The sequence below is a fragment of the Trachurus trachurus genome (assembly GCF_905171665.1).
Source record: "Trachurus trachurus genome assembly, chromosome: 23".
In the NCBI taxonomy this organism is placed as follows: Eukaryota; Metazoa; Chordata; class Actinopteri; order Carangiformes; family Carangidae; genus Trachurus; species Trachurus trachurus.
The window spans coordinates 18,974,196-18,986,931 of record NC_139912.1 but is presented as its reverse complement, the minus strand read 5'-3'; the positions used below and the strand labels follow the sequence as shown (position 1 = coordinate 18,986,931).

Genomic DNA, 12,736 nt, shown 5'->3' with positions numbered 1-12,736 from the left:
TTGTCTGATAGGTTCACTGACCTGTTGTTACCAGAGCTCCTGAAAGAAGTCTGAGAGTTGCCTAAGGAGATGTGAATCTAAACACTGAGATGGTTTTTGGTTCTAACTTCTTCTGGCCCGACACTTAACCTAAAACACAAGAGGAGAAGACAAGTATGGAGCTTTAATCCAATTACAAATTCTTAAATTTAGACAAATCCCTTCCTCCATTGAAAAACATGGAATCTACAAATACTCAAATATATACAGACACTGTATTTTCTTCAAGTTTAAGTGTTTAAGACAAGAGTGTTTACGAGCCGATCAGAAGAGAGTCTCGGAGCCCCTGTAGGGCCTTTCATGTGCTACTGTTTGAACCAGGGAACAGTTTCATATTCGACAAGCCTCATCTGAGTACGAGCCGTTCTCCACTGTGTCAGCTGGAATGCGATATTTTGATTTGTAGTGCGGCTCCTTAAATGAAACATAGTTTAATTGAAACTGATTATCACAGAAAACGGAACAGCTCTCCCTCATTATTCTTCCCGGCTCAGCGGCAAGTTTCCTTTCCGCAGCGCATGTCGCACATGTGCCGTCCTGTCACTCCTCAGAGCGTTCCCCCCTCTCTTCCCTGCTCTAAGTGCTTCATGATTGGATGAAGTGCTCCTCATCAAAATGCCCTTTTCCAAATTGCTTTTAATGGCTCATGTGGATCTGCCTGATGCCAGCCTGCGTCGGAAAAATAAATGATGTCGGTTTCTCGAGGAGCTGTTACAGGATGCCGCAAAGCCAAACCACCCACCAAACTAGCAGTTAAACATCGCCAGAACCCTGCGGAACATTAATGCCCCATCCGTCATCAACGCCTTCAATCATTATTCCGCTTGTTTACGTCATTTTAGAATTAAGGCCGACTAAAAACAAACAGCGGTCGCGTCTGAAAGCCCCAGAATTTCTGTTTGGATTGTCATTTGAAGGGCTCGCAGAGAGAAGGCGGTGATGTCTGTCTTCCGTTCAAAAAAAAGAACGTCAGAGATTTACTGTGTGTTTATGAGTTCACTCCTTTTTGTCTTTATCAGCCATTAAACCAGCCTTCAAACACACACATGAACACACTGGCTGCCTGAGGAACAGATGCACAGGGCTTCACTGAGACCTTTCACACTGTTTGCTGTGAATATTTGAATGAAAATCAATAAAACATAATGTTTTTTATCATACAAATACTGTTGATTCCGTATCGTCCATGCCCGCAGGCTCGTTACAGTCACACTGTTTAAACCTCTACACATCTCAATGCTGCTCAGTCTAATTAATACTGCGGTGTAAACGCTGCTCGGCACATGTCTCCCCACATACAAACTTCTGATGTGGGGAAATCAAAAGGCGCTAGCACCTGGGCACACATGTGTCGGCCCGTGTGTGTGTGTGTGTGCGCTGTGTGGGGAGACAATATGGACGGCCACATGTGAGGGGAGCTCGGTGCCTGCCGGAGGAATGTGTGTGATGTCGTGGGAGAGGGAGGAGGTGAGGTGTGTCAGGCAGATGGGGGTTGGTGGTGGGGGGGACTCTGGATGTGACTTCTTGTCCCACATGGCACCCTGCTCCTACGACACCTCAGTGTGAGGGAGGAGCACGACTAGGACTAGTTTCTGACGTGCCCTTGCCGCCGTACAGCTGCTGCTCAGAGGCAGATAACTGATAATGGTTGTACTGATGGGTGCTGAACAGGAGGCTGTGTGGTTATTACATTTACTTTGGTTGCTGTAACAAAGTCTGTTTATGTGTAGGCTACTTTTAGATTTTTTTTTTTTAAAGAGGAACCATGCAGGTCCAGTCTCTTTTCCACTGTTTTGCTAACCCTCCTCCCGACCATGTCCAGCGATAAAACAATCAATAGAGCAATAGATAACGTTATATATCATATAAAACGTGTTAAAGGTGTTCAGAAACGGCCGTTTGTCCTGTTTGTTGCGCCGAGTTTCCACGAGTTTACCTGAGTAAGGAAAACAAATTTGATTGGTCGTTATCGAGCGGGCGGGATATTCAATGCTTGTGGCGAGACCGAGCTCGGTGTGTGTGTGTGTGTGTGTGTGTGTGTCTCAGACGTTGGATTGACGGATGACGGATCCAATATCAGTGGCTGATGAATCGTGAGCAGGGCGACGTATAATCGTGCGCCTGCATTATCCAATGTGGAAAAAAATACCACACTTTCATCCTGGATTTACTCGAAAATAGAATTTTGCACAAAGTTTGGGCTACATCGTCTGATAGATGAGTTATTCCACTAATCTTAAGACGCACAGTGGGCTCAAATTCAATTTTCTTTTCTGTACAGCTTTAAGATGTGTATATTTGTGTAGTATTATCTTTCATAAACAAGGGATTACAGGTTGGCGCAATTGTGTCGTGGTGCCATAGAGACGAGAGCTGGGACACCGGGTTGGAGACTGTAATTTTTCAGGCAAGAGACGCTAGGTGGAAGGCAGAGAGTCTCCATTCTCCCTCCAACAAGTTACAAGTCATTTATTTAAAGGGATAGTTCAACATTTTTGAAAATTGGCCCATCGCCATGATCCCCCTAGTAATAGCAGTAGGTTCTTTACCTTTAATTGTTGGTCCAAGCTGCTTTTAGATCGGGGGAGAAGAATACCGAGCGGCGCAGCTACACTACGGAGGCTAATGGAATTTCTTGGTTTTGCTCATCAAACTCAGCAAATACACAACCAAAAAACTCAAAAACGCTGTGGTGGACAAGTTGTGACCTGCACATTTACCACGCTATGAGATAATAGCGGAAAGTTAAGAGAAGTGAAGCAAATACTCGTAACTACTTTCTTCAGTGAACCACTGGTCGGAGGGACACAGTGTGCGCACCTCAGCCAGTGCCGTAGTATACGGACGTATCTGCAGTAAACAGGCGCTTTTGAAATCACTCCGCCGAGCAGCCGTCTAGAGTGTAAAGTCCGACTTTGCCTCTAAAACAACTCCATCTCGCAACTTTCCGCTATTATCTCATAGCGTGGTGAATGTGCAGGTCACAACTTGTCCACCACAGCGTTTTTGAGTTTTTTGGTTGTGTATTTGCTGAGTTTGATGAGCAAAACCAAGAAATTCCATTAGCCTCCGTAGTGTAGCTGCGCCGCTCGGTATTCTTCTCCCCCGATCTAAAAGCAGCTTGGACCAACAATTAAAGGTAACGAACCTACTGCTATTACTAGGGGGATCATGGCGATGGGCCAATTTTCAAAAATGTTGAACTATCCCTTTAACCAGCACTCTGAAGCTGTTTAAGCAAAAAATCCTGCATAGCCTCGTTCCTCTTTAAAATCGGTCAAGTTACTCCTACTGTAACTTCTTCTTAACCCAGATATTTTACAAAGTCACATGATGAACCTGTGGCTGTGTGAGAACACACACATGAGAAGAGTCAAATCAGCAGCTGTTGTTTCCACACGTCCACTGGTTCTGCTGTTAACTCTGCAGGAAGCAGCTGTTTGGTCTATTTAGCTTAATATATGTAACATTATGAACCATGGTGATTATACTTGAAAGAACAAGGCTGTGCGATCATTAGGAACACTGATATTACAGAAAGACCACACATTTTAACTTTATATCTCTATCTAAGTAGCCTAATAATTTCACTTGTAGTTTATAGTAGTTGTAGTATTTATATAGTGGAGTAAGAAGGAAAGAACTAAAAATAAATAAATAACATAGCTCGTGATCTCACGCTGAAACTTTGTCATGTTGCAGCTTGTAACGAGCAGAGAAAACGTACGCTCGTGAAACTTTATGAAGTCGCCCACATGCTCTGGCTTTCTGTACCATGAAGGCGGCGCCGACTCTCACCGTCGAATAAAACGCTGCTGAAAACACACGTTGTGAAGCCGCCGAGGACAACGGGGCTCAGCTCAGCGGGAGTCACCGAGGCATCAGCGAGCATCCAAACGGGCTGCTCTGTGCAGATATGACTCATTATCCTGCTTCTTCTGAGTCTGTCTCTCACTAATAAAGACACACAGCCATCCTGAGTGAACACAGAGAGGGGGAGAGGGAGGTGGTGGTGATGATGGTGGGGGGAGTCACAGAGCTCAGGGGGAGTTACAGCTCATGAATCATCATTGCCTGCTGGACGTCTGGCTGAGTTGCCCGGTCTGCCCTTTGTGTGGCCTTGGCACACTGCGCCGAAGCCGAGCGCTCCGACCTCCGACCTTGTCATAAAAGAGCTGTTGAGGGGCTCTGGCGGCTCGCCACCATGCTAATGAAGCCACCCGTGAGCCACTGTCAAGGAATGCAAAAAACCCCCCTCATAACTGAGCCTTTGTGAAACTGATAGCAGTCTGCAGAGGTGACAGTTGTAGACCGTGCTGTAAAAGGTCTCAGTGGGCGCTTTCAGACAGACACGGTTCTGGTTCCGTTCTGGACTCTCAGAACCTCTGTGCTTTCTGGTGAACCAGCAGCGTTCACACCAGGTTAAGTGGAACCAAAGTGGGAGGACGATACTCTGGAGGAGTGGCAATATTTTTGTGTTTTTTCTTAATTAAAAAGCTCCGGAGTAGTTGTGATAGTTAACTACATGGCTTGTGACTTGTTAGGAGTGAGAATGGAGGCTCTCTGTCTTCCACCTGCCGTCTTGTGGCTGACAGAGGTGGCAAAAGTACTCATATTCTGTACTTAAGTAGAAGTACAGAAAAAAGTACTCTGGTAAAAGTAGAAGTACTGATTCAACTCCTTTACTCAAGTAAAAGTAAGAAAGTACAGGCTCTGAAATGTACTTTCAAAGTAAAAGTAAAAAGTAAAAATGAACATCATTTGATAATTTTGTTAAACAAAAAAAGTTCAGACAGAATCAAGATTGAACTGACCAGAGGCAGTGTTTCCCAACGTCTGGGCCGCCACAGACTCACAAAATAATAATAATAATAATTTTTAAACAGTGTTTCATCACCTCTCATCTCTGCCAGTCAGTCCACCTGCCGCCTCTCTCGCGTGCAGTCGCACCGCACGTACGCGCACACGAACGCGCGCGCGCGCACGTGCACACACAGACACGGGCGCATGGACAGGTTGCGCTTTGCCGCTCGTAAACGGTAAATGCGCTGTATTGCGCTGATTGTACAGTGTTCAACCCCCCCACCCCCCGTCGGAGGGTCCGACCACCATCGCTTCCTTCCTCCATGCAAGCTGCCTCCATGTCGCTGCTACAGTACAAGTTGGTAACTCGGTTCTCTCTCTACCGCCCCCCCTCCATCTTCTTCTCCCTCTTCTTCTCCCTCTTTCCCTCTCTAGTTCGTCACGTCTTTTACCGGTGCTTTTATGTCGTGTCAAAAAAAAAAGAGTAACGAGCCTGTTTTTACAATGTAAGGAGTAGAAAGTAGTACATATTTTTGCGTATAAATGTAGGGAGTAAAAGTAAAAAGTCGTCTGAAAAATAAATAGGCTACTCAAGTAAAGTAGGCAAAACATTTAGTTTCCCCAGCACACCATGACAATTTTTTTTCCCTCAAGGTTGTCAGTCGCTGCCCTCTCCTCCTTCCTGCTCATGATGTCATGGTTCCCACGCTCACCTACATGTGCTGATGAACATGTTTTTTTTTCCTCTGGTGTGTGTGCATGTGTGTGTGTGTAGGAATGGACATCCATAACACATTTACTTCTCTTGTCTGTCTGTATATATTATATTATATTTGTCCCACTGCCATTGTGTCTACATTTGGGTGTGTGTGACCCCCCTCCTCCCTTCTTGAATGAAATGTGTGTAACATGCCCCGGGTTGTGTAGGTGGCAATACACTGCGGTCAGTATGTCACGCAGGCGGGTCCCACGGGGCGAGCGGAGGTCGGGGTAATGACCACACAATGATGTGCTTCATGGGTAATAACACTGATGGTCTCCGTCCTGCGAGCCCACTGCCCCCGAGACATTTAGGCTCATTCAACGTTTAAGTTTCATCACATTCCCGCAGCGTCTGTCCTTTGTGCTGACTTGTCTGCCGTCTCCTCCGCAGATCGAAAATGTGGACGCCTGCCTCAGTTTCCTGGACGCCAGAGGAGTGAATGTACAAGGGCTCTCAGCGGAAGGTAAGAAGAATAAACAATAGTCCTGATAAAGTCCTGATAAAACTCTTAATTGGATGAGTGGAGCAGCAGAGGAGGCATCTCTGTTGCATTTCTAATTTCTAGACCTGGAAAATGAGTTTGGCTCCGGCACCACCCGGACTTTTCATGGGGAGCTTTCCATTTCTTCACAGCACCAAGTATCTTCAAAAAACAGTTTAAAGCCTATTTCCAAGACATGCTATTATACTTCACAGCAAAGGAATTTACCACATTGGTATCATGGCAGGGGTGCACAGTTTCTCCATCTCCAGCTTTCACTATGGCAGTGTAGGCAATCATTAGGGCATCAAAGTGGATTGTGGGAGGATAAAAACTGCAGAGAGAGATTTGCCTCCCGACTGTCAGGGTATACAGTGCGAGGCTTGTGTGACAGCGGCGCTCGGCCCTGAGACAGCGCTTGCCAAATTGAAAGATAAGATAAAATTGTCTCACAAGGCCGTGGTTGAAATTACACTTAAGTCCCAAACTATGTGTTATGATTATGTTTTACACTTAATTTGGACTCAGCAGGAGGAACCCCACATTCCCTCAAAGTTCAGAAATGAATCCAACTGCTGTCAGGTTTTTCTTTTTTCTACTTTTTCCTTTTTTTTTCACAGCCTGCGAAGCAAATCTCACCAGATGTGTTGTGCAGCATTTCATGCGCAGCACTTGAAACCTGCAGCCCACACCTGACCCGCTGGACATTAAGGTCCAGTCAGGGTGCTGTAACTGCCCCCACCCCACACACACCCCAAGTCTCTGGAGCACATATTCATTTTCCTGTGGAAACCACATCTCTCCAACATGTAAACTTTAATGAGCTAAGAAAACCAGCCCCTTGTTTACAGCTTTGTGACAATGCATTTGTTTTTAATAATCCATTCAGCTTTTAAATGGTCCATTTAGCTTAAGAATTGGAAGAACTTCCCATAAAGGAACATTTAATGCTTCACTCTGTCTGAAAACCAAAATTGACTTCACTGGACAGCAGTAAAATGTGAAATGTGTGGAGCTTCTAATGAGCATGGAGCTGCAGTGTAGTGATGCTTCGCTCCATAGAAAACCTCAGGCACAGATCTTGTGTTGTTGTTGGTGTGTTGCACTTCACTCAAACTCATTCTGTCTTGTTGGGCTTTTGGACTCAGCCCCATACAAGCACATGTCAATTATTCTATCTTAAAGTGGCTCCGGCTGTTCTTCTACACCCCCCCTGCCCCCCAGACCTCATGTTGATCCTGATCCCCTTTAAACATTAAAGAGGTGAACGTGCCCTTGACCCCTCCAGCAGCAAAAATAGTCTGACAGCCTGACACACTGACCGACAGCTCTAAATCCTGCCCCCCCCACCCCCCCACCCCCTTTCACTACAGCACTAAAAACAGCAAAGTGACTCACTAGGCCTGGAATTTCAAAGTGGCTCTGTAAATATAAGGGCTATTGAGTTTCTCTGCCCATCGCTGTTGCTGCTGAATTTCATCACCCCCTTCACTCGGTCCATCTCTATCTGGCTGCTCTCTGCCTTTGTCAGCTTTATTCTCAGAGTGGTGAATTAGATGGTCATTTCTTTCCCGCTCATGTCTTTGAATCGAGCCCAGGCTTTTCCAGATTCTCCTGGCTGGCATATGCAGTCTTTATTATCTTTTTACAAGGCGTGGGAATGAAACGACGTGCAGCGTTTGATGTGCGTACAGGAACCTAGAAGTTACTTATTGTAATAACCTCTCTAGAAGTGGCCTCGCATCTCTGTGGTGGGTGGCTGTAAACCGGAGTTCCGGTAAAATTCATCTTGTTGAAAGAGCGTGGGTTCCCCCGCAGGAGGTTAGAGCTCATAATGAAAACAAGTCCAAAGACCTTTTTTTTCTTTTTTTCTTCCATGGAGCAAAAGAAACTAATGGCACTGAATGTGACAGTGATGCCAAGGGGCTTTTGACCTGAAGACAAAAACAAGTTGTCAGGTCCTGCTTCTGATGGAGAGGCACTCTTTTCATCTATTTACACCACATATATATCAAATGAAATGTCATGGATTTTCCAAAATGCCCCAAAGGATGACGCCTAATGACTTCGGTCGTCACTGGACTTAGATCTTCTGTCACCAGCAGGTAGATGTTCTCACTCAGCCAGGGAATATCTATCAACATAGGGCGAATGATACAAAGCTTATAAGTTTTATATAAATGGTTTGTACCTCAGGGATGCTCGCTGGATTACCTCAGACCTTTATGTCCCCATCAGGATGAACTTTCATTATTTTGACGATCCTTTTAATTTCTAGCATCTTCATCACATCATCAGTCTGCAAAACTCATAACACTCCCATCAGCCTCTGCAGACTTGTTTAGTCCTAATTAAAACCGCTATAGCTTGCTAACTCAGTGAACTAATATTCTCAGCATGTTGAACGTCATATCTAAATATTATCATGTTAACATTGTCACAGTGCACATACGTTCAACTTCCCACAGAGCCACCAGGCAGGCTGTAGACTCTTGTTATAAAGAAAAAAAGCTCTACTGTGATCTACTCTGACCCCATGACACAAAAATATATCAAAAGCAACACGAGTTTTACGACTTGAAATGTGATAATTATCCACAGGAAGTTCAGTCTAGCGTTTCCAGGCTTAAAAAGCAGGTGTAAAGCCCTAAAACACACGTTTCCTGCAGTTGATAATGGGCTACAGTGAGGGGTCCACGCAGCAGCTCATTAAAGCTGCTCTGCTACTGAGACCTGAGCAGGACACCGTCCTCCTGGTCCGAGTGCCAGCAGGCAGCCCATAGTACGACCTGCTCACCACAGTAAAGTCTCTGCCTCTTGATCTCAGTGGGTGAATTTTTTTTTAAACAGCTCTGATTTTTATTAGTCCACTTAAACTCTCCTGTGTGCCGTGTCAGCAAGAGGTACACTTCTGTTACCAAGAGGTGAGGCCAAGGCCACGGTAAGGCCTCCAGTTAGAGTGGAGTGTGATGTAAAGAATCAGGCCACAGAGCCAAACCCAACAGCAAGGCAGCGGTTGTTTTAACCTTCCTCTTATTAGCTTTCTGCTAACATCTCTTGTGTTCGGGTCGGCTTTGACCCGAGTCTTAAATCAGCTGTAAAACACTCTAAAAACAGTTATTTATCATCCCATTTGTTTCATAATCTCTTGGTTACGTTGTTAGGCTTCCTTATGTATGAAAATGTTGGTTTGCACTTATGATTTCAGTTGTAACTTTAATTATTGTTCTTATACCAGGTCTAAACCGACCCTAACAACACAAATTTTAACCAAAGCATTTTAGAAGTTTGTGAAGAAAATGTTTGGTTCCTGACAAAGACAAAAAGCTTTGATGGAATAAACAAATTTATGTGGTACTGTTATGCATTAAAAACCTAAAAACAGGTTGGTGCCGACTGCCGACCCTAACACAAGAGGAAGGTTAAGACATAATTGAGGTCTGATAATTAAATTGAAGTCAAACAGGGGCATTAGATCAAACTTACTGTACACAGGGAAGCTGAGAACAGCAGGAGAAGCAGCTGTGCGGTTGTAAGGAGAGACCTGACTGCTCATGGGCTGTCTGGATTAAACCCAAGCACTGTTGATTAATCAGGTAAAGACAGAATATCTAGTCCTTAAGTGCTTACACTGTATTTGTCTTGAGCTTTGTGTTCTCCAGCTGTGCGAAAATCTTTCCTTCACCTCCTCCAAAATTCCTCTGTGAGTGATCAAATGAAAAAAAAAAAACTAACTCCTCCAAATAAGAAAAAGGATTGAATGGATCCTTGTCTATCACTTTAAAAGCCTCCAGAAGCAAAGGCACATTTTCATTGAGTGTTGGCCAAGAAGAAACACTTTTCTTCTTCTTCTTCTGCACTGCTCCAGAGCTGCAAGCATCCTCCTGCTCCCAGTGGATGAAAAGGTTTCTTGACAAAGAAACGCCTCAGACTGCGTTCATGGCCATGACAGTGAGTTCAGTGAACCTCGGTGGATTCCACAGTCTCCACAGCTGAATCCAGTAAAATATCATAAGGACGGATTGGCAGCAAATCATACAAAATACTTCTAATACAATCTAATTCTAATCGAATCAAATTCTAATCTAATTCTTCTTCTAATACAACTTCCTCCCTAACGTTACTCTGCATAACAAAAACAACCGCACAACAAGCCTGTGTCCTCCACAACAACCTTTTGTTGGAAATGCAAAGCTCCAAAATTGTATCTTTTAATGACAAAAAGTTCCTATTGAGCATGTTTGTAAAATGAAGCATTTGTTGCAAATGAGCTCATCATCCTGCTCATCACGTCTCCTAGAAATTAAACTTCTATTCTTGAACAGCAAGGACAGCACAGCTGCCAAATTGCCTGGTTGGTAATGTAATGTAATGTAATGTAACCTTGCTGCTGAAGTTTCAAAGACATAAACTACTCCAGTTCTCTGGCTGACCCTGACCTCGGAGGCAGCTTCCCTTTTGGGATCAGTGAAACATTTTTCTTCCCCTCGTTCTCATCAGTGCGATTTCTATTAATTGTTACAGTTGCCAGAAGTTTGAGTCCACAGCGGCTCCCTGGTGTGTGAATCTGCAGCATTGTTTCTCCCTGCAGAACAGAAAACACTGCTGTTCAGACGCTCTCCCAGGCCCTGTATAAATTACCGCCTTTGGGTGTTAGAAAATGGAAAACACCCCCGCGAGATTAATCTCCTCCAACTTGCACAGTCTCCAAGCAGACTGGCCATGGATGGCTGGGGAGAACAGAGCCTCCCCAGATTGAAAAATGGAGTAAAAAGCCCTGCGTCAGCCGCTGCCATCCTTCCCCTGCCTCTGTGTGCCAGCTCTCACTGAGGGGCTGATATGAAAAGTCCATTTCACAAATGGGTGCGTTAGCCACAGTGATCAATTTTTCCCTCCTCTGTGACTGCTGAGTCCTACCTCGGCGCTGTGTGCAGGGATCTATACGAGAGATGCATTTGTTTGAGTTTAGTCTGAGATGAACTGTTGAGGACGGGACTCACACTCGGGACAAAGTTGCTCGTTGATCAGGAGCGTTTTCCTTCTGTTGCCGCCTCAGCGTCTTTGAAGGTTTAACTTCATCTGCAGGGCTGCACTTTCTATGATATCTGATTCCACAAACGTGAAGATGAGTCTTTTAATCTCTCAATCTCTGGGCTCTTTTCACTTCATTTGCTCATGTTTAGTATTTTGCTTTAATGCATTTGATTATTTCCATCCTTATTTCCGTGCTGTCTGCCTCACAGTTACTGTAAAAAGACTTTTCAAAGATTGCATACAATATACGCATCTTTTTTTTTTGCCACATTCTCGACCATTTTACTTTGAAAACTCCTGGTTGTGTTATGGTCTGGGTGGACAAAAGCTCTGACCAGTGGAGTGTGCCCAACAACAGTCACTCCCTGATTGATTCTTCAGCCTCAGATACCAGTGGGAAAAGCAACTGGAAAACAAATTAATTTGTTACTGACCTTGTAGACTTTGCTAGGAGCTGTGTTTCAGTTGAATTATTTTTAACTCTACAGCAGTCTGAGCTGTTTGCAGTTGATTCAAAGCAGGAAATACAACAGAGAAGATGAACTGGTTCCTTTTTACACATGCAACCAGTGTTTATTAATGGTCATATATGAGTTTTTATGTGTTCAAGTTTGGAGTCTCACAGTCTGTGAATACAGGGGATCATGCAGAGACACTATTTACAAGACTAGATCCCTTTGAGATGATTTCCCATCATGCTCCTGGTGGAAATTTGCATGGCGAAAATCATATTTAATCCTGGACTCACACCAAACCACTCAAATTCTAGCTCCCCTGGAGTCATCTCTGTGCTCAACATGCACCACTGAACATCACTATCTGCATTTATCAAGACTACATTAACATGTTTGAGTTCATTACAACAAAAAAAGATGAACTCAAGCAGCTCAGACCATCACCTGAAACCCATGCCGCAGCTCCAGAAACCAAACTTTGGAAATGTGTGTGTGACAGTGAAATTGCGTGAAAAGTCAGTTGGCTGTGAGAGCGACTTTAGCTGTGATTTCCACCCAGCTGTTATCATTTTCCGTTTCAATAACGTATCATCACACAGTCACGTGTGGCTCCACCGCTGTGCCACCACCTGCACATACTCTACTACCAGTTCCTGGTTTCACCTCAAAAGCAGAAGTGTCAATGAACTTCCTGTTGTGTATTTTTTACCGGTTGACCTCACATTTACCTTGACACCGAACCGCTGCCAGACACACACCAGTCCAGACGTTCCCTTGCTGAGCTCCGCTCCTAAATCACACAGCTGTGTGTTAGCTCATGTGTGTGTGAGCAGATGCTTTAGGTTGGATGCACGACAACTGTTTGTTCTGGTCAGAGTAAGTGTTAATTCATGAGGAATGTAATTAAGACTATGACTATAACTGTTTAAGGCTATAACTCTGCATGGTTATACACCAGATATCAATATCTACGCTAAGATATAATTGTACTTATAAAAGTTTTATGCTTGTTGCCCAACAGCTGCACTTGAGTCAATCCTCAAGTGATTTATTCCTTTAGAAAGTCAGCACATGTTCACTTTACAGTGTTTGAAATACACAATAAATGGTCTGGAAAATGGTCTTTTTTTTTCGCCGTCACAGGACACTGCTTTGTTTCTA

At 44.3% G+C, this 12,736-nt stretch overlaps 1 protein-coding gene across 1 annotated transcript in view; it reads left to right on the top strand.

Annotated features, from left to right (window-relative positions):
- Positions 1–12,736, top strand: part of nav3 (neuron navigator 3) — a gene marked incomplete at its 5' end in the record, with an annotated part of 225,133 nt that overhangs the window by 88,650 nt on the left and 123,747 nt on the right. The window contains one exon of the mRNA XM_083999642.1: positions 5,996–6,068. Within this exon, the coding sequence (XP_083855768.1) occupies positions 5,996–6,068 (73 nt within the window). The remainder of the gene's footprint in view (positions 1–5,995; positions 6,069–12,736) is intronic.